Source organism: Choristoneura fumiferana, chromosome 30 (assembly GCF_025370935.1).
Source record: "Choristoneura fumiferana chromosome 30, NRCan_CFum_1, whole genome shotgun sequence".
Lineage (NCBI taxonomy): Eukaryota > Metazoa > Arthropoda > Insecta > Lepidoptera > Tortricidae > Choristoneura > Choristoneura fumiferana.
Genome location: NC_133501.1, coordinates 1227132 through 1254692, shown reverse-complemented (window position 1 = coordinate 1254692; position 27561 = coordinate 1227132). Strand labels below are relative to the sequence as shown.

General features: G+C 41.1%; 1 protein-coding gene across 1 annotated transcript; it reads left to right on the top strand.

Annotated features, from left to right (window-relative positions):
• The first annotated feature begins 809 nt into the window (after nucleotides 1-809).
• LOC141444449 (uncharacterized) lies at nucleotides 810-27007 on the top strand. The gene is made up of 13 exons (XM_074109996.1): nucleotides 810-1088; nucleotides 1642-1758; nucleotides 2727-3189; nucleotides 5649-5717; nucleotides 6904-7055; nucleotides 9099-9184; nucleotides 10558-10683; nucleotides 12424-12522; nucleotides 13803-13902; nucleotides 15322-15431; nucleotides 21957-22068; nucleotides 22284-22388; nucleotides 25687-27007. The coding sequence occupies exons 1-13, from the start codon at nucleotides 966-968 to the stop codon at nucleotides 25837-25839; spliced, it is 1815 nt and encodes a 604-aa protein (XP_073966097.1). The 5' UTR covers nucleotides 810-965; the 3' UTR covers nucleotides 25840-27007.
• The last annotated feature ends 554 nt before the right edge of the window (nucleotides 27008-27561 follow it).

Sequence of the window (27561 nt, the reverse complement as noted above, 5' to 3'; positions counted from 1 at the left end):
TGTTGCTGGTTTTCTGTGGTTTACAGAGCAACTCACTCCGTTTGGTTTGAGGCGGTGAATTGAAGAGGTTAACTACTGGTGTTAAGGTATCCAAGTTATTGAACTTCAGACATATACATACAAAAAAAAATGTTTGATTAAATTTTTCACCAATGCCTAGAGCAGTCGGTTAAATGCGCAGACGGTCCTAAAGAGAGAGCGCAGAGGGAATAAAGAAACATTCTGATCTACAGACAGCTTTAGTTACCAATAATTAGGCCTCAATATTTAATAAAAAAATTAAAACCAAAAAAACTTACGTCTAGAAACAAGGCATGTGATTTAGAATCATTAATAGGAAACAGCTTCCTGTCTTGACTCAAACATGTCACACAAATGGATTCCCGGGTCAACGTTACACCAGCATCACACATTGTAATGGAAAATAGAAGACAACTTGAGAATTATCATCAAAAATAAACAAGAGCAGAGCAGATAAGAGGAAGAAAGTGTTGTTTTTTTTGTGTACTTGACATTTTCACATTTCAGTAAATGTCAAAACAATGTCAAAAAAAAATTATGAATACGGTTCTATTTTTCTGTAAAATCTGTAGTATTTTACTAACAGTAAACAGAGTTTTTATCAATCACTCAAACAATAGAACCAGCAGGGCTACTACGAAACTCGAAGTTCGTGTCGTAGACAGTCGTACGGTCCCTCTGACACTTAGTACATTTAATACGAGAGCGAGAGGGACCGCACGACACGAACTTCGAGATTAGAGTTTCGTAGTAACCCTGCAGCTCTGTTGGGAGGGGCTGAGGGGTGCGGTGGTGCGGTGCGGTTGTGAAAACTCGGTCGGTCGGCCATTACATGTTTGAAGAAAATAGAGCAGAGCGTCATTGGCGTCTTGTTGGCGTCAAGTAAATATTAATGGTCGCCCACGTAATCTACGACCAAAATTCACGTTTTCTTTGAATTCAAAATGTTGAATCCAAATGTTCAAGCATTACGGCGAGCGATTTGTGCGGGGTGTTTGAGCCAAGATAGAACATTGGGCGCGATAAAAGACTTCAAGGAACACGCCTTCTTTTGCTACGCTTTGACAGTGAGTATTTATTGAGCAGTTTGCTTTTTATTTTATGGACTTTTTAACTTGTGCACGCACTTAACTTTCAAAACTTTTAAAAGGAAGTTTAGCACAAATTCCGTCTCTTCTGCTCTGCCTTTGTTAATATACGTCTACGTCATTCTTCATTAGCAAAGATACTAAGATAGAGATGCACTAAACCATCGACATCTAGGTATGTACCTTATGTCGATGCACTAAACAGTTTCTTGGCATATAAATTATTTATTCATGCATGTACAGTAATACCATTTTCTAAAATTGTCTGTACAAAATTTCATTTTAACAAGGTTTTTTTGCTGACTGTACTTGCTTTGTCATGCAACCTGCATGGGACTAGTTTACCTTCCTTCTGGCAAATCTCACACAGTGGTGATAGTTTAACTCTTCATATGCAAAAATTTGTTTGTGAGGGCACCCTGAAAGCAGGATACTAACACTGAGACAAACCAAGGTGTAATGAGGGATTATTGTAATAAGGGACTAGCTTGGATGGTTATGTATCATTCATTATCTTCAAATGTCATTCCAGTTCAACGAGGATGACTGGGTGTGCTGGGAGTGCAAGCAAATGGTTATAAAGTTGGCTGCCTTCAGGACGCGCGTGAGCAAAGCCCAGAGCGCGATTGCAGACTTGCTGAATGGACGAGTAAGTAATAAAGAAAGAAAGAGAATCTTAATGCTTCTCAATGTTTAGTTTGTGAAAATTGAGAAACCAAAAACTATTTTTTAACTCAATTTACGAGTTGTAATCAAGATGTTTATTAAAATAATAGGAACTAAGAATATTTCATTTTTCCGTTAATGAAATGCTTTCGATTTTAATTTCAAGTAGGTTCTTTTTTCTAGTGCCGAATGTTCAGCATCTAAACCGAGTTTTGGCCGAATGTCGAAGTTCGGCTGAAGCTGCCGAAATTCAGTGAAACAGAATGTAAAACAAATCAACAACAGTGAATTGCAGTGGCCTGAAGGGCCAAAACAAGTAGGAGCTCCGACGACACTGTGTCTGTGTCGATTTTGATTGGAAAAAATGCTACTTTTACTAAAAAAAACTTTTAGCTTCATTAATAATAATAAATTTATTAGATAATAACCACGCACGCACTTACAAATCTGAGATCTTAACTATAATAAGTTCTAGTTGCAAGAATTATACATAACAATGAAATTAAAGTCAGAAAAGGTTTGTTAAATACTTCAACAAAAGATCCTCTGATCTTCATGCTAGGATAACCTGTGTTATGAAGATCAGCGGTTTGGTATTAGGACACTTATACATTATCAAAGTAACTATCACTGAATACGCAGGAATTACTAAACATAAATACACCTACATATTATCGTGTGTGTGTGTGTGTGTGGGTGTGTTTGCGTGCGTGCGTGCATGCGTACGTGCGTGCGTGCGTGCGTGCGTGCGTGTTTGCGTGCGTGTGTGTGTTGTTCTCGGGTCTTGGATGTTTAATATGTATTTTTAAGTATGTAGTTATCTAATTTCTCCATTGCCTAATATCGATAGCACAAGCTTTGCTTAGTTTGGGACTTAGTCAATTGGTGTCAATGTCCGTGATAGTTAATTTATTTACAATATTCATAGGATAATCATGTTGTTTATTTCAGCCATGTCAAATAAGTAGCCTCTCAAGGTTTGCCATAGTAACAGTCACTGAAAACCCTGAAGATGAGGCCTTTGAAGACGTACAGGCTCTAGATCCTCTGTATTACCAACTGGTGAAGGACACAGTTCAGATTGAATATGATGGTTCGGGTGTTGAAGAAACCAAAGTTGATGATGACCTTATGGGTGAAGAAGAAGCAATGGGTGATGAAGAAGCTCTTGATGATGAAATATTAGCTGATGAGGCAGAGGATGTTGAAACTGTGGTTGAAGAGATAATCTGTGATGACAAGAATGACGTTAAAAATGAAATGCCTGTTCGAATTGCTGTAGATCACAACTATCAGACAGTATCTAATGTCATTGTGAAGCCTATACAGGGTAGCAGTAAAATTACCCATGATAAAAATAGGGATAAAACCTTTAGTAATATTGCTATGGTTAATTTAAATTACGATGAAAGGAGTGAGTACTTTTTGTTTTTATAGTCATCCAAACATGGGTATCCCTTAGTTTCCCATTATTTCATTTGTACTAATTTCATTTGCCAAAATGGTTTTGAGTCGCTTAACTTCAAACTCGGATAAGTCCACTCTACCTTCTGAGGAGAGTATCTGTTTTATTTGCCTTTTATTTTGATACCAAAATCGTAAAATTCTTAGAATTGGACTTATTTGAGTTTGAAGTTAAGCAACTCATTTGCCTAATATCACATGCCATAATTTTTGAGTGCCATAATCCATAATAATATTATAAATGCGAAAGTGTGTTTGTATGTTCACGTCGTTGTTCTTTCACGTCGAAACGGAGCGATGGATCAACGTGATTTTTGGCATAGAGATAGTTTATGGACCAGAGAGTGACATAGGATACTTTTTATCTCGGAAAAATGCACATTTCCCGAGGGAACAGCAGGGCTACTACGAAACTCGAATTTCGTGTCGTACCGTCCCTCTTGCTCTCGTATTTAATAGAAGTGTCAGAGGGACCGCAAGACACGAACTTCGAGTTTCTGTGGAGCTGAACCAATGTCGCTTGTAATGGAAAGCGCCTATCACTGTGACATCTTAGGGTGCAACGGTTGTGTTCGACTGTAACAGGACTGCTCCTATACAGTCAGTACCTAACGGAGCCAGTGAATAGCATGGTGCCGAGAGGGGAACAGGAGAGCAGGTGGAGCGAACAATTTCGATTTATCCGTATAAGGCAGGTTGAGCAGCTTTTTCCTGCCGGCACCATGGCGTGACGGTATCTGCGTTTTCGCAGAATTATTGTTTGCCAACTGTTTTATTCCCCAACTTTCAATTTTCTCCGAAACCGAAAATTTTTCTCAGTGATTTTTCTTCTGCTTTTATAGAACACAGTAGGTTTGGATAGGTTTGTTTTATGAAAGTTCCGAAAATAGGTTTCATAGAAAATCGTGAGTTCGGAAAAGGCAGAGAACCCCGGCGAGACTTCTGCACGCCGACTGCATTTTTGGCTGCACTGCGACTGCAAACGAATAGCTTGAGGGGTCCGTGTATATCGAATGTCTATTATGTATTGAAACTGCAGATCGTTCAACAGCGACCTCTTGAGGCCGCTTCTAGACGTCCGTTGTTTTCACCGTTTTTTTTTTGCCGGACTTGCGGTGTTGTATGGCTTACAATTAATGTGTGTACATGCACCCGCCGGCGACTTAGCCTTACAACACCGCAAGTCCGGCAAAAAAACGGGCCATTGTTCGGTAAAACAACAGACTTCTACAAGCGGCCTGAAGCTGTCGGCACTATGCAGTTTGGGTATGGAGACCCTAACCCTAATAAGTAGAATAGAAGTAGTGGAAACTCAGAAAGGGTAACCCCTTCCTAGAGCTAAGTAATAGGTAGGCGGGGCATTTACCCTTATATTTTATCCCTAAAATTCGCACAAATCGCTTTCTCTCGTCCTTATTATCCGGACAGCTGAGGAGCGGAATGCCCGGCCTGCGTCTGTGTTCCCTGATCGCTACAATCTGGCTGTCCTCTAATCTAGGGTGAATGGGGATTTACTGGGCAAGTGTGCTCCATCTTATACCATTGCGATCGCGAGCGTTAGAAAGAGCGTACGGCCTCTGATTATATAAAAAAAGTAATGAATGCGATATCAATTCTATAAGGTAAACGAGTACCTAGTTTGAAGGTGTTTTAAAAAAAATACTTTTTCTTTCAAAATGTTTAATATTTTTTTTTTCATACAAACTTGAGTCAGTTTTGTGAAATTTTGTCACAAAACTGTCATTTTTGTTTGGGTATTTTTTTTTAACTATAGGAATCGATTGTGCTCTTGATTCTGAGTAGGAAAATAGCAGATTGTACAACAAGAGCATAAAACGAGCCATTTTACCCGAGACGCACGTTCATATAGCCACCCGAGCCGGTACGGTGAGGGTGGATAGACACGTCGAGGGGAAAATGGGTTTAATGCTCGAGTTTAACATTCTGCTTTTCACTTCGATGGCGAGGAAATTAAATGGCAACAGTGGAAACAATTCTTTAGTTTTATTGGTCTATTTTGATTGATTTGATTGATTTTTAGTTGTATACAAATTAAAAATTATTAAAAAAAGTATGTAGAAACTTCTTTGTTTGAGGCTGTTTACACCTAATTGCTTTGGTCTTAGACGAAGATTTTATTTTATGCACTAGAGCATAAAAAATCATTTTATGTCGCCTGATCCAGCATAAACACGAACTTTACGGGCATGACAAGTGAAAACGATATTTTTTCCAAAAAGAAAGGGTACACTTTTTTTTAAAGGCCCTTGGGCTATTCAATGAATGAAACTCACCCAGAAGCTTTTTTTTGGGACGGGCAGAACGGTGCCTGCCTCAGTAATCGCGAGGGTTCACGGGGGAGGGCGGATGTTAAAAGTTGATTCAAATTATTTACGTATTTATTTTCAGGTAATTTTTTTGTTATTAAAAATTTGGTAACAAATGAAATATCCAAGATAAGCACGAACAAGACAGAGGGTTAGTAATGAAGTTAATAAAACAAACCTCTATCTTTTTGTATATCATCTTACGTTACAGGGTTACATACATATTGGTCAGTATGGGAAAGTCTGAAACTATAATACACACGAAGATCCGTTCTTAGGAACCAATTCATTGATTTTAATAAGAAGAAAAACTGCAACCATACATTTTCAAAAAAAAAACTTACTCAGCTCGGGAATCGAACCTTGATGTTTTGAAAATAAAACTTACATTATTAAAGAATATGAAATACAATGCATTTTATTAATTCTAGATATCGTGTTTCATAGTAACATTTATTGTTTATGACCTTCACAGTGGTGTAGCGGAAATAGCATATTGTATGGATTTTTTCGAGGACCGGGTTCGATCCCCGAACTGAGTGAACGTTTTTTTTTTTAAAGTATTTAATGCAGTTTTTTTGTTCTTATTAAAATAGATGACATTGGTTCCCTAAGACATGAATGGTCGCGTATGAATTTCGCCGCTAGAGGCGCTAGTGTAGCGTGAGGTCTCCGAAATGTCTAATGTCATAGTTTTGGGTGAAGCTACGCGGGTTTATTTTATAATTAGAATAATTTTGTGAATATTTTGCATACTGAAATTAATTATGCAATTATGCGATAAGGGGCAATGAATGTCTTTATTTTGAGACAGTTTGTCTTTCGAAAACTTTTGTCCTCCCTTTTTTCCGAACAAAACGGGACTAAGCAACACTGTGGTTGCTCGATATATTTATGGTACGGTTTTAAGATGTAATACAATATGATTTTAATCTAAACTTTGTTTTCACGCCCGTAACAACGGACTTTGAAAGCCACACTTAAAAACCTCACGCAACAGTGGCGCCATCTAGTAAGACAAAAAAACGATAGCCCTCATTCCTCGCAATGCAACCTCGCACATTTCTACTGGATTCGCAACCTTATGCCCTTAATTTCCGTCACAAGCGATAAGGGGTAGTATCAGAGGCTTCAAAGACGAGTTACTTTGTTTTGCCAAGTTGCAATTTCGTCCTAATGATTTTAGGACGAGTTGATCCTGTAGACCAGCTGCGTACAGGGCCATCTGATACTATTCCGCGAAAAGTAGGAAAAACTTTGATAATGGTTTACCTAAAAAATATGTCCGCTAAAAAGGCTTGTGTTTAAAAGTATTTTTTAACAAAAACATTTTTCAGGATTGCCCCCGCTTCAGCCTAAGCCTAAAGTTCAAGACAAAAGTCGCAGTGCATTAAAAAAGAACATGCAAGAGGGCCCAAGAAAGCACCATAGAGGTCGAGAACCCTTTTACAGTGGAGGGATGTCGCAGGAAGAGATGCTTATTTGGAAAGTGAGGAAGGCCAATATGGAGTTCTTCACTTGGTTGTTCGCCGCTGACGCGATGTTGAGAATAATGCGTAGAGCCTTTTGACACCCAGAGAACCTATACTGCGCATATGAAAGGTCAACTCAGTAATATCATCATTTTCCGCATATACATGGTGTTATTAACCTTTTGAACGCCACGGTCGGCCACATACGACAAAAAAATCGAAAAACCGACAAAAAATCGGGAAAATCGCTTCATAGGCGTCACGTAATTTTTTTTTTTTTTATACGACTGGAAGGCAAACGAGCAAGTGGGTCTCCTGATGGTAAGAGATCACCACAGCCCATAAACATCTGCAACACCAGGGGTTTTGCAGACGCGTTGCGCCAACTTATAGGCCTAAGATGGGATGCCTCACGTGCCAGTAATTTCACCGGCTGTCTTACTCTCCACGCCGAAACACAACCAGTGCAAGCACTGCTGCTTCACGGCAGGATTAGCGAGCAAGATGGTGGTAGCAATCCGGGACCCTTGACCACACAAATACAAAAACATCCTACCACCTGCAAAAATAAGAACGCTGGCTGTAATAATAATGTTGGCTGTAATGCCAACATAGCGCCTTTGGCACGATTTTCAGCTGTCGCGTTTTGCCGACCGTGGCGGTGAAAGGGTTAAACAACCCTGTACGATAATTTAACCACATTAAGGCTGCGTTTCAACCAGGGCGGTTACAACGAAATTCGATAATCGAAGTTCGTATCGTACCGTCGCTCTCACTCTCGTATTAAATAGTGTAAGAGTCAGCGGGACGGCAAGACACGAAGTTCGTATTTTGCAATTCGTAGTAAAGGGCCAGAGATGTGGGAAGATGTGTTGTGACGAATGTGTTTTTCATGAACCAATAGGAACGCTTCATTTACCTCGCCTCGTTCCGCTCAGCTGTTTCCACTAGAGATGTGCTGTGCGAGGCGAGTTAAATGAAGCGTTTCTATTGGTTAATGAAAAACCCATTCCTCGAAACACATCCCCGCACATCTCGGTGGAAACACAGTCTAAGGGGCTGTTTCACCATCCATTGATTAGTGTTAACTGACGGTTAAATGTGATGCCGTCTCCGTCTATTCGAACAAAACAAATAAAGACGGCATCACATTTAACCGTCAGTTAACACTAATCAATGGATGGTGAAACAGCCCCTAAGACTACTAATTACTAATACGATACGAGTGGAAAAATATTTTAATTAAAAAAAAATGTTTGGAAGTTGAGTCGCAAGAAAACTTTATCTCCATGTAATTTTTTTTTCGAGTTGCAATGTTTTTCCACATGCTAATAGTAATCAGTAGCCTTAATATGGGTTAAACTATAACACAGGTTCTTCTTATATCTGAAAGATATTTAAAAAAATCTTTCACAACTCGTTTACATACCATCAGCCAAATAAGTAAGTGGTCTATCAATTTTTAAACAAGTTCCTATCAAATGAGTATGTCGCTAAAGTCGAACTTTCAAGTTGACAGACACGTCTATTGGCATTATTGTTTTATGACATGCAACCGATTATCAACTTTAGGGTGGTAGACCACATATTTGGCTGATTGTACCTACAGATCGATTCACAACAGCTGACACGAATGGATTGAATGTAAATGAATGAAAGTATCTGTGTGTCACCTATTTAAATACACTTCACACGAATATGAAAATGGTACGCATCTGTCTTTTTCCAACAAAAATGTCTAAGTGACATTGCTTTTGTTCAATCCATTCGTGCCAGCACTTGTGAATCGATCTGTACTGATCGGTCTGCAGGTCATTTTTCACCCATCGGTATCTGAACTCATGTTAGAGTATTTATATTTAGTGATGTGTGTAAATAAAATAATGTATGTGATCTTTTATGAAACTCGACTGCGCTTCGTTTCGTAAAACCACACTCGTGTTTTAAGGGCCTTTATTATTTACGTAACAGTTGCATAAACTACTTTAATATTTGAAGCGAACTCATGTCCTCGTATTGTGAGAGGACGCCTGTGGTTAACAGTGTGATGTTATCTACAGGATTATGGCGAGAAAACCTGCCTGATTTGCCAGCTCCGGTTCCACGACGATGAAGCTTTGGAGGCTCACAAGGAAAAACATTACAAGTAAGGGAATAAATAAATAGTTATTTGTGTCACAAGGGAGCAAAATGGTGTATTTACGGCGAGGGCGTACATTGAATCCAGAATGTAGCGAAGGATTCTGCAATAGAATCCTGAGCGTAGCGAGGGATTCTAAAGTAGAATCCTGAGCGTAATGAGGGATTCAAGTGTTAACGCCCAAGATGAAAATAATTTTGCTCCCGAGTGGCTCATACAACTTTTCACACCAAGCATTAAGAAACTTGAAAAAAATAATTCTAGATTAATATCTAAATAATAATTTAAAGAACAACCAGCATAGAAAACGGCATAGCTTTACAATTATCAATTTCAAAAAAATGGCATTTGCAATAAAACACTTAGAAAAGCCTTGAACAGAAAAGTTGCACTTTGCTCCCTCTCGTCAGGGAGGAAAAGTTACTTTTCTGAAGGAGAGGTGTGAAAAATAATAAGGCAACCGGATGGCTAAGTTGTTAGTGACCCTGACTACGAAGGGTGCGTGACGGGCAAATATTTGTATGATGAATACGAATGTTTGTACTTGAGTCTTGGATGTTTGTATGTACGAGTATTTAAGTTTATATTTATCTATATACTAGCTGTTGCCCGCGACTCCGTCCGCGTAGAAGTATGAAAAATAGTTTACGTCCTATTCTTTGGCCTACTGAATACACAAAAAAAAACCGGTCTAGCCGTTTCGGAGGAGTTTGGTTACGGTTTTAAGTTAACTTAGAAATTTGATTTTTTCACAGCTTCAAGGGACAATAGATTTATGTATATGGTTTTAATTTCAACTCGATATCTCCAACCGTTCCCGAGATAAAGGGTCTTGACAGACCGCCGGAAGGAAAAACCATGAACGTTTTGTATGGGAAAATGTTTTTTGTTTTATTTTATTTTTTCGAAAATTTGCCAATGTTTTTATTACTTATTATCCTATTCCTGACGAAGACAAATTAAAAAACACAAACATCATGAAAATTGGTCCAGCCGTTCTTAAGTCATATATAAATGGTGTAAATAACACGACTTTGTTTTATATTATATAAATATTTATGATCATGATAAACACATTCCTCGCAAATCTCTGGTGGAGACGCAGCCCAAAGCCGGCATTGCACATTCTTCCGAGCACGTCTCACTCCGAGCTGGTGCTGCCAAGAGCGCAGTTAGCGGTACCGGCAATTTTCGAAAAAAAAACTTTAGTTTTTCTTTTACAAATATACAATTTTACTCGCAAATGTGATGAAAAACATTGGATGTCGCACGGGCGGTACTAGAATTACGAACATCGACTCATTTCATTAATGCCTAATAGACTCTCGTTCGTAATTCCTTATTTACCGCCCTTAAGACACAATGAACTATTGTTTCAGGCTGCTGAAGTGCAATTACTGCGAGTTCGAGTGGGACAGCACGAACGGCATGCGGCGCCACTGCGCGGCGAGCCACGGCGTGCCCGTCGCCTCCTTGCTCTGCGACCAGTGCGACCGCGAGTTCCAGTGAGTCGGCTTTACGAGCCAACGCCATACTAAGGCTGCGGCTCCACTGAGGCGGAGACGAGCGGAGCAGAGAGGAGTCGTCCAGGGATCGACCAATCCCTACACGTCTGATGCCCCATCCAGACTCTCCACGAGGCTACACGAGGGGACGCGAGTACGAGAGTGAGGACGGTGCGCTCGTGTCGCCTCGTCTTCCTTGCCTCGCCTCGCTGTCCCTCCGATTTGTGTCGGTTTCCGGGCGCGAGTCTAAGGACGCGAGGGGGTGCCGAGGGAATCAACCACACTCTCGCGCTCGCTCACTTTGTTATTAAACTGCTGGTGTATTGACGTCATCCACCATCTTTTTGGCTTTTTTTTTACTTAGGTGATATAAACGCAAGACATTATAATATTGGTAGGCACATAAAGTAGCTAACGCAGTCACTTCAGTCTCCATCTTGTAATAGACGTAGCGGGCAACTGAATAAATCGAGAGTGTAGATGGCTAGCACTCCTGCAGCCTCCACTCGCCAAGACTCGTGCCGAGAGCCTCCAGGAGGCGCCTCGCGAGAGTCTGGATGGGGCATGATGATAATGAGGCGGAGACGAGATGTGGACTCAATTAATATGATTGGTCGATCCCTACACGTGTCTCCGCTCCGCTCGTCTCCGCTTCGGTGGAGCCGCAGCCTAAACTAATCGCAAGACCGTCAGAATGCAGCAGCACAAATCGTAAATAGGTTTTTTAAATGTTTTTGAAAATGTCTTTTTAATGTCCGTATATACTCCATTTTTGGAAATTTAGCTCTATAATTTATATCGATGTATTATTATATTATTATTCCACTCAATGGCATTCTATCGATGTAAATATCATGTTATTTTGTTACTAAAAAATATATGCTATGTCGTGATCCGTCATGGCGACAAACTTCACGGTGTAACATGAGGAAATCGAATAAATTTAACAGCCTGTTCATGATCAGACCAAAATGAAAGTAAAACGAGAACTTATAGTTTCGCCATGTCTGTCTGTCTGCCCGTCCGAGTTTTGCTCAGGGACTTCAATGCTAGAAAGCTGTATTTTTGAACGAATAGTCAATTTTGAAACTATTTACGAAAATATGTAGGCCGAAAATAAGTTAACTAACAAATGGTAAACAAAAAAATTTTTTAGGGTTCCTCCCATAGACGTAAAGTGGGGTGTTTTTTTTCTCATCCATTTTAAATTCTATTTGTACGGGTACGGTCGACATTAAGTAAAGCGTACCCATACAAAATGTTAAAAAGTATTAAAAAACGCATAGTCCGACCTAGGTTCATAAATAACATTTTTTGCTTCTTACGACCTCAGGAATACGCTTTACAATTATTCAGTTTCCTCATGTTACACCGTGTACGGACACGAGCGTTAATTTGACCCATTTCGTAAAAAAAAAACCCTTGAATTGTCATACATGGCATATATCGATCTTAGATAGATAGATTTAGAAAAATATGTCATTGGGACATTGCCAGTGTCTAGTACGTGTACGGTAAAAAAAATCTAAAACAATTATAAATTTGAACGATCTGACAACAAGATGACAGTGATGTATGATCATATTATCTTAAGTGCGTCCCAAATTTGAATGCTCGTGACTGTGTATAGAGAACTGTCGTTGTCGTGGCGTTTTGTTTACGGTTTGTGCTAGTGTCGCCCCCTGCGCGTAATATTCCCTCTTGTTAACAATTTGTCTGATGACGATGATGTGTGGGCAGGGACCCGTACAAGCTGATGCGGCACCGGATGTGCCACCTGGCGCGGAAGTGCCCGGAGTGCGGCATCCTGCTGCGCAGCTTCGTCAAGAAACACATGATGTAAGTCCACCTCGACTCTTTACTACACCACGCTCCATATCCATCCCAGCCTATATACGTCCCACTGCTGGGCACAGGCCTCCTCTTAGAACAAGAGGGCTTGGGCCATAGTTCCCACGCGGGCCCAGTGCGGATTGGGAACTTCACACGCACCATTAAATTGCTTCGCAGGTTTGTGCAGGTTTCCTCACGATGTTTTTCCTTCACCGCAAAGCTCGTGGTATATATTAAATGTAATTCCGCACATGAATTTCGAAAAACTCAGAGGTGCCACCCGGGGTCACCACGGCTTACCTAAACCACTAGGCCACCACGGCTTACCACGCGCCATAAAAATCTGCCTAAAAGTTTTGACGCATGAGATACATTTTTTATGCGACGTCTTTACGTTACTCCCGGATTGTGGTCGAATCGCTTAACGGTATAGTGCCTATTCAATTATTGGAATTGTACCTTTATAGTTTTTGTGGTACTAGTCGGGGCAATGAACTTTTTGGCAAAGTTAGGCGGCGGTAGGTATACCTACTATGTATTTAGGGCTCTGTTACTCCATACAAGAAAGTACTTAAAAAAAACTACTTAAAATGTAAAGGTACTTAGTACTTAACAAGGTTGCTTGGAAGAGATCGCTCTTAAGCGATAAGGCCGCCTATGCTCACCTGTAATTTTAATAATTTGTTGTCTGTATCGCTTACTATGCCTGGTGTACAATAAAGAGTCTTTGTATTGTATTGTATTGTATTGTACTTAAATATTCATATTTTTTTGATTGCTTTTGCCCGCGGCTTCGCTCGCGCAGAATTAGTATGTAGTTTAAAACTTTTTGATCCCACGGGAACCATACATTATTTCGGGATAAAAGTAGCCTATATGTTAATCCAGGGTATACATTACCTGTGTGCCAAATTTCATTGCAACAAAAAATAGCAAAAAATTTGGAATTGAAATAAAAAATACAAAAAGATTCCAAAAAAACAATCTTAATTTGATTGCTTAATAACGGTTAGTTCCAATGGGGTGCTGAAAGTTTCTCGATGAGGGCTACATCATAGATGTATCTAGTGTCTGACTAAATAAGAAAACAAACAAGCTGAGATATGTGGTGCATAGGAGAAATTCGTGTCTGTATCACTGTCCAGTGGTGGTGTTGTGGTATAGCACGTGGCACGGAATGCCGAGGACCTGGGTTCGATTCCCAGCGCTGGTCTTATCTTTCTGGTTTTTCTTGTATATTTCAGTTTGTATTTTCGAGATGATGACGATGCTGTTGTTTGTTCCAGGCGGATGCATAAAAATCTGCCGTTGCTGGAGTGCGACTCGTGCGGGCTGCAGTGCAAGGGAAACAGTGGCTTGCAGGACCACATCAAGAACTGCAGAAACGTGATTATGCTTTAAGCGGCAATGAGGGCTATCGTTTTTTTGTCTCACTAGATGGCGCACTGTTGCGTGAGGTTTTTAAGTGTGGCTTTCAGAGTCTGTTATTACGGGCGTTAAAACGAAGTTTAGATTGAAATCATATTTAAAACACCTTAAAACCGTACCATAATAATATCCAGCAACCACAGTGTTGCTTAGTCCGTTTTGTTCGGAAAAAAAGGGAGGACAAAAGTTTCCGAAAGACAAAACTGTCTCAAAACACAGACATTTATTGCCCCGTAACGCATAATTGCCATAATTAATTTCAGGTTATGCAAAATATTCACAAAAAAAACCTTATTATAAATAAACCCGCGTAGCTCACCCAAAAACTATGAGATTTGACATTTCGGAGACCTCACGCTACACTAGCGCCTCTAGCGGCGAATTCATTGCGATAGCCCTCATTACACTGCGTCGTTCACCTAATGCGGTCGCAGAATTTGTTTCAAACTACTTCAGCGAACGACCGTCGTCTTTACATTAGTCTGTCAGTCTACTGCGGCGGCCATATTAAGGCGGTGGCAGCTGTCGCTCGCCGAATGGGGCCGACTACCGTGTTCTTTACACTTTTGCGGTTGCATGCAGCATGCGGCGAACGACTCAGTGTAATTGCCGCTTTATAATTTATGACCTGTGTTTGCACGCGTTATCGCTCCCATGAAATATAAAAAAATTGCTAGCTCCTTGTCCCATGGCAATGTCAAATAATTGCCAGCTCCCTATCCCATGGAAATATTTAAAAAAGAGAGCTCCCTGTTCCATGGAAAAAAAATGCAGACTCTTTGTTCCATGGAAATATTAAAAAAATTGCTAGCTCCCTGTTCCATGGAAATATCTAAAAATTGCTAGCTCCCTGACCCCATGCATGAGTAGGTATTTAATTTTAGTTAAAACCTTCTCAGTTATTTTAATTTTCGTGAAATTAAAAGCTTGGAGATAGTTAACCCGTTTTTTTTTGTTTTTTCTAAAGTGTTCTAGTTACAGTATATTATATTACAGTATGTATATTTCTTTAAATAAAATAAAAATATGTCATGTATCCAGCGGCGTAGCTAAGTAACCAAAGGCCCTGGGGCAAAAAATAAACTAGGGCCCCAACTAAACTATTTAAAATCGCTTGTTCCGTGTTTATCGTGTTCCGAGTTTGAAGTTCTCCAATTTTCCTGAGTCCGAGGGGCCCCCTAAGCTTGGGGGCCCCGGGGCACCTCCCCGTCTAGCCCTCTGGTAGCTACGCCACTGCATGTATTCTACCAACGATCGACAGTTGATTGATGTGGCAATACCTTTTTTTGTAATAAACACGATCGGTCAACATTGACCGATAATCCTTCTTTCGATCGATAGATCAATTGATGAGGTAACTCCGATGTTGTCTTCCAGGTGGGAGACCAGACATACTGTGTGGAATGCAACGTGGAATACAAGAACAAGTACAGATACCGCGCTCACTTCAAGAACACCGTCCGACACGCGACCCACGAGGCGATGAAGTAAGATAATAAGATGAACGATGGTTTACTGAGAACTAAAATAAATATATATCATGGGACTGTTCACACCAATGAGGGCTAAAAGACAGGCGAAATATCGATAGATGGCGTTAGTATCGTGAGGTTTTTTTGACGTTACGGTCTTGCTTGCTATTGGCTAATAACTATATGAGAAAATGAGCTCGACGCTTGTTTCCGGTGTCAAATCTGGTCACGTGACATATAGGGATAAAGCTGAAAATGTTGAGCTTTATCGCTGGAATAAAAAAAACATCTTAAATTTCGGGAAAAACACTTATTTCATTTTTCCAATTACGTTTTGTACCACTGCCACGACTGCTAATAAATGAGGAGATCAGCTTCCAAGGCCAAGATCATTCCTGCAAGAAGCCATCTTGTCGCTGCTGCTCGACGCGGCGACTTGACGCTACTTTTTGAGTCGCGGGAAATTCAAAATCACCTTCAAAATGGGGTCACGTGACCAGATTTATCGCTGCAATCGAGCAACGAGCGACTGCATGTGGGGGCACCTTAACGCAAAAAAAACCTCACCGTACTAGCGCCATCTATCGATATTTCGCCTGTCTTTTAGCCCTCATTGACTTACGTCCACTTGCAGGCTTTTTAATCTAGGTTTAAGTGGTCTTAAGTCCTGTCAGATCCGTACAAGAACTGTAAACTGACAGTTTACAGCAGCCTTAAATCGAGATTTAAAAAAGCCTACAAGACGTCCTTAGTCCCAAACAGGCAAATCTTGTATTATGGGTGATTATGGATACTAGGCAACGGATAAATATATAGATAAATGCATACTTAAATACATCTAGACACGCGGGAGCGTGTTAAGCCAAGTTAAACGTCCAAGACCCGATAACAAACATCCATATTCATAAAAATATATACCTATGCCCCGGCCGGGGATCAAACTCAAGCTACATGATACAAGCTTTGCTTAGTATGGGCACAATGGGGCTAGATCATTAGGTGTTAATTGTCCCATGTTTTTTATTTATTTTGAGGAGTTTTTACCCGATCGCCGGTGATAGCAGTTGTGTCCGCGGTCGCTACTTGAATAAGTCCAGTGCATTAAGACCTCCGTTTAACCGAGTTTGTGCATATCCCTAGTGTCTATCGCCGCTGGTCGAGTGCATTGGATCGTCCAGTGACTAAGACCTCTGCCTTATGGACTTAAACCCGCGCGGCCGGTGTCTCGCACGATTGGTTTTGCAGGCAATATCACACCAAACCGTTGGATTTATTTGTTCGCCGGCTACCTACATTCCACGCCTAAAAGGAAAATATAAAAATAAATAACAAATACGCAATAATGTCTGCGACCTGTGGAATTTGTTCGAAGCATGTGAAACCAGATGAAGCGCTTAAATGTAAAAAATGTAAAAATTCTTACCATGACCTATGTGTCGGTACTTGCTTGGAAGATATGAGCAGGTCACGCACGGCAGCTTGGGTATGCCCAGCTTGCTGTAATAAAACACCTAAAGGTGACAATGCTAACACACCAATCCGTAATATCCCTAGCCCTGTTGACAGCTTAAGTCGGCGAAAGCCGAATCTGAGCGAAAACTGTGGACTGTGCCTGTCGCGGGATGATTTGACGGACATTGTTCGTAGTGAAATACGTAATGCCCTCAGTGATACTATTACAAGTTCTATCAGGAGCTGCATTGCGGCGCAGTTTCAAGAACTCAACCAAAAAGTCGCTGACATTGAGTCATCCCTGACTTTTATTAGCGATCAGTACGAGGACTTCAAGAACGATGTTCAGAGCATCAAACCCCAACTACATACCCTTAGGGCCGAGAATACACAACTTAAAGTGTCTGTGGAGGAGCTAACCAACCGCCTCAACCAGCTAGAGCAAATGTCACGTGCCAGTAATGCGGAGCTGCAGTGCGTACCCGAAAAAGTGGGCGAAAACCTGATGGAACTCGTGCAACGGCTTGGCATGGTCATAGCCCACCAGGTGCAAGAGGGAGACATCGCGCAGTGTACTCGTCTCGCTAAGCTGGACCCGAGCAAGCCGAGACCTCGATCGATTTTAGTAAAATTTTCTTCTCCTCGCCTTCGCGACAGTTTTATCACGGCAAGCCGTAAATACAATAAAGACCACGCCACGGAAAAATTAAACACAGGTCACCTCGGTTTTGCTGCTGATGCTGACAGCAAGTTACCGATATACGTAGTGGAACACCTCACCAAAGAAATTAAAGCCCTACATGCAGCGGCCAGGCTGCGAGCTAAAGAAATTGGATACAACATCGTTTGGGTGAAACATGGACGTGTGTTTCTGCGAAAAGAAGAAAAGGCAAAACATGTTTTGGTTAAAGATATGGAAACCCTAAAAAATCTTAAGTAGCACCAATGGACTCTTTTTATTTAAACGATAGGATTGCATTTGTTCGTTCACTATTCACTTTCGCTCTTACTAGATATATAACGCTGCACAAAAACGAATGTTTACATATACCTACCTATGTAGTATCTAAGGCACATAATATCATACCTGTCTTACTTAAGTATGTAATTCTAGCGCGGATGTTTGTATTATTTTGTTACCAATGTCATAATCATATTATCACGTTAACTCGACGTTTTTGTTATTTGTTCACATGTAGAATTACCTATCTTTGTTTGAGACCAAATAATAATACTACATCTCGATCTTGTACAAAACTAGTTTTAGGGCCCACCGCATGCTTTTTATTTTTAAGTATTAGACAAACTTTTACATATTATACAACAGTAACACTTCACACTTCTACTCAACTGTCGAATAACAGTAATATGCTTAGCAATGCTGGATGTATTACGTATGTTACTTACCGAATTTGTGGCTATTTAAAACAAAAACTGCTGCTGGGTTTTATAATAAGTCAAGTTACACAATAATATTTAGCATATTATTTATTTGTTCTTACGATGAATTTGCACTTAAAAGATTTGCCAGTCAGTGTGTTTATTGGAGCTTCTTTATTATATTAAAAAATGTATTACTCACCATGTATTATTATTTATCTCGTTTTATTTATTACACAATTAAATATCGGAGCATTACCGTTTGTAATTTAATTTTACCTAGCTACTGTATATTATACAAAGGTCGGGAGCCCACAATTAAATACGAGATAATTTTTAGTGACAAAAATGGACTTTTTTGTATGAGGGCGGCCTGAACACAGTAGCGGACGACATCGATGAGGCGCAGCTATGCGATAACGAACAGGTTTGCCGACTAGAGGACTGCACGACTACACTTTCCTTATTTAAAAAGCCTTTTACTATTCTGTCACAGAATATTCGCAGTCACAGGTGCAACTTGGATTATTTCAAATGTGTTTTGAAAAGGGCCAATATGGTTCCCGACGTTATAGTTCTAACGGAATGCTGGCTACCAACTTGCCCTCAGCTACCGTCTATTGAAGGGTACGAGTGTTTCGCGTCGGATAACTGTCGCTTCCAGAATGACGGAGTGCTTATTTTTGGGAAAAGACATTTTAAACTAAGAGTTTCTAAAGCTGGCATAAGGGAGTGCAACGCCTTAGTTTTAACGATAGATAATTGTCTTAGTATCTTGGGAATCTATAGATCTCCCAGTTACCAGAATCTCACAATTTTTACAGACTCCTTGAGCAATTTCCTGTCGCAATGTGGAAGGAACACGAATATGATCATAACGGGAGACCTAAATATAAATATCATACCGAACTCGTGTGGTTCGGGTGCTGATGGTTACTTGGACGTCTGTTCGGAGCATGGATTCTATGCCGGGAATACACTGCCCACGCGTGGTGACAACTGTCTGGACCACGCCATGATTAGATCCAAATTGAAAACGGCTGTTACTGTATGTCACGAAGATATCACAGACCATGCTCTTGTACTAGTGACTTTGGACTACTCGCCTAAAAAGGAAAAAGCCAAAGCCAGTTATAAAATTGATCTTAACGCTGTAAATGTAGAAATTGAAAAAACCGACTGGTCCAGATTGTACACTATGAGTGACGTAAATGAGGCATGTGACTTCTTCTGCACCTCTCTAACAGACCTGATCAACAAATTCAAAAAGCCAACATGTACACCAAACTCGAAGACAAGTCTCAAGCAGTGGATAACACCCGGGCTTTTGAAATGTATCCGCAAAAGAAGTAAATTGCACCTACAGGCAAGTAAATACCCGCATGACTTGGTAATCCAGCAGCAATACAGGGTATACAGAAACACTTGTGCGGATTTGCTTAAGGCTGTAAAAGCTAAACATTTTCAGCATGAATTATTGACGGCGCGCCCGGACGCAAAGAAAACTTGGAAGACAGTGAAAGCCATATGTAACATTTCTACTACAAATCGGCAACCAACGGAACTCCTCGAACTCGCTGAGGACCCCACAAAATCCCTTAATATCGCAAATGCCTTTTTTACTTCAGTAGGTAAAAATCTCGCTGAAAAGACTCTTGCAAAAAAGGGATTAAGTGAAGAAGCACTCGCCAACTATTACCACGACCGCCTTACAGTTCCCCCACTTAGATCACTCTTCCTGGGACCCACAGACGTACACGAGATGGCCACGTTAATCAGGCAGTTAAAGACAGGCGGTGCCCCTGGTATGGACGGCATAACAGCAGATGTTCTGAAAGCTTCTGTACATAGCGTGGTTGAACCCATCACATACCTCTGTAACCTGAGCATGATGTCTGGAATATTCCCTGATGCCTTTAAAGTCGCTTCAGTAACGCCAATCTACAAGGCAGGGAAGAAAGAGGAAGTTACTAACTACAGGCCAATTTCACTGCTTAGCGTCATTGGTAAACTGATCGAGAAGATCGTTAATGCCCAGCTATTGCGTTACCTCGAGAGTGGCAACTTTTTGTCTCCCAACCAGTTTGGATTCAGACAGAAAAGGTCCACGGAACAAGCGGTCAATTTGCTTGTCAACGGAATAGTCGAATGCGTTGATAGTGGCGAGAGATGCGTTGGCATATTTTTAGACCTTGCCAAGGCATTTGACACCGTTTCCATTCCCCTACTGCTGAAAAAACTCGAGCTACTCGGAATAAGAGGGGGTGTACTGAACTGGTTCAAAACCTATCTCCAGGGACGTAGACAGAGAGTTCGAGTGGGTGATCAGTTTAGCGAGATTTTCAACGTAGATTTCGGAGTGCCACAGGGAAGCGTATTAGGACCAACCCTTTTTTTAGTTTACATAGACGGGCTTTGCAATCTCGACCTGTGCCATGCTACAACTATATCTTTCGCGGATGACACAGCAATTTTGGTACGGGGAAGGGATTGGAGTGAAGTGCAGAGACTCGCTGAAATAAATATTGGGAGGGTAGTTGATTGGCTTGACAAAAACTTATTAACTTTAAATGTGACCAAAACTAAATATTTGTGCTTTTCCATTAACACAAAGGGTCAGCCTGACAGCGACTTTTGTATTGGAATTGGCTCTGGGAGCGACCATTCTCTGGACCCCAGTGCAAGCTGTAAAGACGTCCTCGAACGCAGTAACGAAATTAAATATCTAGGCGTCATACTTGATGTCCACCTTAGCTGGCGACAGCACATTGAATCTCTCAAGTCCCGTGTTCGTAAGCTGATGTTTGTTTTTCGCTCTCTAAGGGAAGTCGCCTACTCTGAGCTGTTGAGGCAAGTGTACTTCGCGCTCTGTGAATCAGTTTTGGGGTATTGCAATTCGGTCTGGGGCGGAGCAGCCAGGAGCCACCTCATCAGCTTGGAGAGAGCTCAAAGATCCCTTCTGAAAGTTGCTTTCCGAAAACCTATTCGGTACAGTACCAAAGCTTTATACGAAACCGCAAATGTGCTAACGGTTCGCCAGTTATTTATTAGGAAGATTTTGCTGGAGTACTGCAAAAAGCACGACAAAACTTTGACGATGACACAAGACGACGAATACGTTGGAGAATCCCTAAGTGTAACACTAAATTTGCTAGGCGTTTTCATCCTTTTATCTCACCACTCATCATGAAAACTTTCTGTAAAACCTACCATGCGAAAATATCTCCCGACAAACAACTTTTAACGCAGTGGCTCATGCAGCACGACTATCATGAGACCGAAACGCTTCTAACTGTAGTACAATAATACAAGTTCCACAGACTTTTATCCGATACAAGCAACTTATTACACCAAATATTTATTAATATTTACACACACACACACACACACACACACACACACACACACACACACACACACACACACACACACACACACACACATATTTATATATAGGAAGTCATTATAAAACCACATTTAAATAGCAAATGTACCTAATATTATAATAATCCTAGTTAGGTTATAGTATATAAGCAGTAGCAGGAAGTAATGCGTAGTAGTAGTATATATTAACCGGTCTTATTTCCTACCTGGATCCTGTAACACAGGGACTCCTAGCTCAGGATCCAGAGCCGTAGCTCTTGTTTATAAGTTTTTTTATGCAATAAATTATTTTCATTTTCATTTTCATTTATTTGTTTTGCGCAGGTTCCACTGCTCGGAATGCGGGCGGGGCTTCCTGGACGCCGCCTCACTCCAGAACCATAGGGACGCCGTGCACGAGCGAGAGAGGAAGTACCTGTGCGACCACTGCGGGAAGGTGCGTGCACTGACAGACAGACGGACGAAGAGGCAAGGGGGGGATCCAGGAGGGAGGGGGGCGGGGTGTTTGACTTTGATTACTGACAGACTGATAAATGGGCAAGGGTGGATCTATGAGGGAATTTTGTAAAATCCCGTAATTTCCATTCATCTACTGGATTTAATGATTGACGCGTGCAAAGCCGCAGTAATGCATAACTTTCTTGTTGGCAGGGCTTCTTCACGATGCTGTCCCGCAAGAAGCACGAGCGGCGCGCGCACGGCAGCCGGCTCGTGCGCAAGAATAAGGTCTGCGACGTCTGCGGGAAGACCTATGAGGTGAGCGCACGCGCACGGTGACATGCAAGGAATAGAAGCAGGCACACAGGAATGCATAGCTTGCGTTACGTGATACTTACGACGGTTATGCACTCCGGAGATTCAGTAGCTTTCCTCCGGTCCCACTGTCAGTATAGTTTGAAATAAATCTAAATATCGTGTATATTGTATTTCAATTCAATTTATGAAAAGTGTAAACAGAGACGCCATTAACCCGACCACAGACATTTAGTGATGTGAAGACCTAGAACCTATTGCAAAATAATTAATATGTTCAGTAAATAGATTAATTTATTTTTTATTTTTTATTCAACTAACAAACTTGCAAACGAGCAAGTGGGTCGCCTGATGGTAAGAGATCACCACCGCCCATAAACATCTGCAACACCAGGGGTATTGCAGACGCGTTGCCAACCTAGAGGCCTAAGATGGGATACCTCAAGTGCCAGTAATTTCACCGGCTGTCTTACTCTCCACGCCGAAACACAACAGTGCAAGCACTGCTGCTTCACGGCAGGATTAGCGAGCAAGATGGTGGTAGCAATCCGGGTGGGCCTTGCACAAGGTCCTACCACCTGCTGCAGCCTAGCTGCCTCGACTTGAAGCAAACAGCCTCAGCTTGAGGCTGGTCGCTCTGAGGCATGTGCTCGAGGCACGTTGTGTGTTGTGTTTCAAGCCGAGGCGACAGGTATGATCTTGATCCGCATCGTGCGAGCTACACACGCCCATCAAATGCACGGTTCGGACTGAGACTCCTTTGAGCACGGCAAAAAAAGCGTTTACCTTCACTTGCCCGAATTTCATTTGCCCGAATTTCACTTGCCATACCAACGTTTGCCATAAAATATATAGAACAGTGCTGTTATCAGGATTTTTTTAAATGTCATCATATATAATGCAGTAGTTAGGTTAGGTTAGTTTAATATCAACTCTGAATAAATTACTATTTCAGAAATAAATTACTTTATGGCAAATGAAAATTCTAGAAAACGATACATTCGGGCAAACGATAGAGAACCCAAAAAAGTGGCAAAATATTGGTTCGGATCGCCGCGACGAAATTTGCCTCAGGACGAAACAGGTGTCGATAATGCTGCTGCTTAAGTAGCATAGTAGAAATAAGCAACCTGAGATATCGAAAATACAAACTGAAATATAGATGCACAGAAAAACCAGAAAAATAAGACCAGCGCTGGTCTTATTTTTCTGGTTTTTCTGTGCATCTATATTTCAGTTTGTATTTTCGATATAGGTTTTACGGGATGACCGTAAAAGTAACAAAAAATTTGGAAATGATATAAAAAATACAAAAAGATTCCAAAAAACCAATTTTAACCTGAGATATAAAAAAAAATCTTGACTTTCTGTCCAGCAGTGGTGTAGGGGTTATAGCACGCAGCATTACTGAGGACCTGGGTTCGATTCCCAGTGCTGGTCTCTTTCTGGTTTTTCTGTCATCCATGTCTCAGTTTGTATTTTCGATACTATTTATTTTGTATGAAAAAGGGAAATTTAAAAACTCAATTATTTTTTATGTCGTTCAGTTTGACGTGTACGATCTATGTTTTAATTATTTGCTCCTGTTAAAAGGCTCAACCGGTATACAGCCATGTAATAGCCCCTTGCACGTCCGACCCGACCCGTTGCCGTCCTGTGTGTGTTTTGCACTTTAGTGATTCTATTCTGTTTGGCAGCTGTCTCCCGGCAATGTGAAAATGTGCGACTGCTACTAACATCGTCGGCGGTGGGTCCGGACGGTAAGTGAATAATGCGTCTTAGAGGCTGTTTCACCATCCATTGATTAGTGTTAAATGACGGTTAAATGTGATGCCGTCTCCGTCTATTCGAACAAAACAAATAGAGACGGCATCACATTTAACCGTCATTTGACACTAATCAATGGATGGTGAAACAGCCCCTTAAACTTTCGCGATTTTCACTCATAGTCAAAATACCATGCCCAGGACTTATCACGCTAACACACACGAGTAATATTTACCTCGACGTTTCGGCAACATTACAGTGGCCGTGGTCACGAGTAGACCGAAGTGTGGAGTGTCAAGTCTGCCTAGCAGCGCGAGTCCTCAGAACTACTCGCACTTAATCACAAATAGTACCTACCTACCGGCACTCGTATCACAAACTACCCGCACTTGGTCATTTTTATTTGTCACCCCACACTTCAATCTACTCGTGACCACGGCCACTGTAATGTTGCCGAAACGTCGAGGTAAATATTACTCGTGTGTGCTAGCGTGATAAGTCCTGTGCGTGGTATTTATAAGAATAATAATAAAAGATATTTATTCAATAGTTTGCTTACAATTTATAGATAGGCACATAACAAATAATAAGTACAATCAAACTATCAAAAGGGAAAGCGACTCAGCTTATGCCTGCGCCTTGCAGAACAAAGTCCCTTGGCTAACAGACTATAAGTGAATACTGATGCAGTACATAATAGTTTTAGAGTGTATTTTATCGGAAAAGTTCGTATATATTTATTGGGCTCTCTGTGTAAACTAAGTGTATTCACTATGTCTCCTGATTCACGGGACAGAATAAATAACTCACTAAATAATAAAGTTCCATATGTTCCTACTTATATGAAAATTTCACTCAATTAATACAATCATTGATATCGAAAATACAAACTGAGACATGGATGCACAGAAAAACCAGTAAAAGAGACCAGCGCTGGGAATCGAAACCAGGTCCTCAGCATTCCGTGCTGCGTGCCATACCCCTACAATACCACTGGAATAATTGATTGATACATCGGTTTCCGTCGTATTCCAATTGAGATCTGAGGCCGTATTTCCTAACGTTTCTGACGCTCGCGATTGCAATCAAATGACAGATTTCCCATACACAAATTGACATGTGTCTCATGCTCGTGCTTCTGAGATAAGAACGCAGAATTACTTACCTAATTCTGAAAAAAAAGGGAAGGGTACACTTACAATTAAATTGACCATCTAGTAATCAAATAGAGAAAATGCTACATAAATCACGCTACCGAAGTTTTTCAACCCCGATTACATAGAACTTCCATCTTTCTTGTCCGGACTTGGTACACCTCCACCCTCTATGGAAAATAATTATCTCTATGGAAACTATGAAAGGCCACGACCCTGTTAGTTACGACTGTCTTGAGGTCCGGTCTTGGCGTATGAGTAAAACAGTATTTTGCAGTTATAGAGCGCGCGGACCACAGATAAGGTGATCCTAAAGGAACGCACTTAGGGTGCGTTCTGCTACTTAACAGACCCCATGTAAATTTAATATTTATTTCCAGAAAAGGCGCACGCTGTTGGATCACATGAACACCCACACCGGGCAGCGTCCGTACAAGTGCGCGTGCGGCATCGGATTCAGCTACGAGAGCGCTCTGCGTAGCCACGAGCGGAACAAACACGGCGCGCACGCCCCCCCCCCGCCCCCCATATAAAAAAAAACAGGCACTAGTGGACCAAAAGGACAGTAGATTAAAATAACACAGACAAAATACCTACTCGCAATTTCAAATCGCTCGCTACCAAATCGGAACAATTTTCGCATGTATACTCGTACCTAGTGCCAGCCACGAAGACGCGTGATTTTGTCAAAATTAGCCATTAATGACATTGTAATAAGAACTACGGCACGCGTCATCGTGAATGAATCTACCGATAGCTAGCTATCAAATCGGCACGATTTTCACATCTTGTAGCTGGCTACCGAATCAGAACGATTTTCGCATCTTGTAGGTAGCTACGAAATGGGAACGGTTTTCACATCTTGTAGCTAGCTACCATATCAGAACGATTATCACATCTTGTAGCTAGCTACCAAATCGGAACGATTTTCGCATCTTGTAGCTAGCTACCGATTCGGAACGATTTTCACATCTTGTAGCTAGCTACCAAATCGCAACGATTTTCGCATCTTGTAGCTAGCTACCAAATCAGAACTATTTTCAAATCTAGTAGCTAGCTACCAAATGCGAACGATTTTCACATCTTGTAGCTACCAAGTCGGAACGATTTTCGCATCTTGTAGGTAGCTACGAAATGGGAACGATTTTCAAATCTTGTATACCTAGTGCCATCCACGAAGACGCGTGATTTTGTCAAAATTAACCATTAATGACATTGTAATAAGAACTACGGCACGCGTCATCGTGAATGAATCTACCTATAGCTAGCTATCAAATCGGCACGATTACCCCATCCTGTAGCTAGCTACCGAATCGGAATGATTTTCACATCTTGTAGCTACCTACCAAATCGGAACGATTTTCGCATCTTGTAACTAGCTACCAAATCGGAACGATTTTCGCATCTTGTAACTAGCTACCAAATCGGAACGATTTTCGCATCTTGTAACTAGCTACCAAATCGGAACGATTTTCGCATTATGTAGGTAGCTACCAAATCGGAACGATTTCCCCGGAACTAAACCGGAACATGACATGGATGGGCTGGTCGTGAAACGTGGCCTGGCGGACCAATAGACAAGTGTTCCTTTAGACGAGGAGATCGTGCTCTAGTGTAATATAGCGAATTAGCTTTAAGGAAGCTTTTCTTTTAAGTATGGAGTGTGTTTAGTTTTAATTAATAAAACAGTTATTTTATCAACTTCCTGTGTATGTTTTTCTAGCCTATCCTCACTATCTATCCTATCAGGGCCGGATTTAGGGGTGTGGAGGCCCCCCAAAAACTATTTTCCAAATAAAATGAACAATTGTACAAATTACTATAGGTAGAGGTAAAACGCGCCGCGCCGGTATCGCGCCTGGCGCCGCTCGCCATCAATACTCAACGCTATCGTGCTGAGCCGGGATGCCGACGTGCTTGCCGACAGCTGGCACACTCTGATAGCTAAAATAACTGCATTGTGTAATATGTATAATTAATTAGTATATTTTGTCTAATTTCATGTTGCCCCTCTTTTGTGGAGGCCCCTGGACTGTAGCCTCGGATGCCCTCCCCTAAATCCGGCCCTGTATCCTATCATGTAACAATGGGTTAGTTTCTCAAAAAAATCTAATTAGTCCAAAAAACACGAATCTGGCAACATTTCATTTTTGTTAGTTTTTCTCGATTATTCCATGAAAATTGAATGAAAATTAATAATGTTTTTGTTTTTTTTATTTCAATTCCAAATTTTTACTTTTACGGTCATCCCGTAA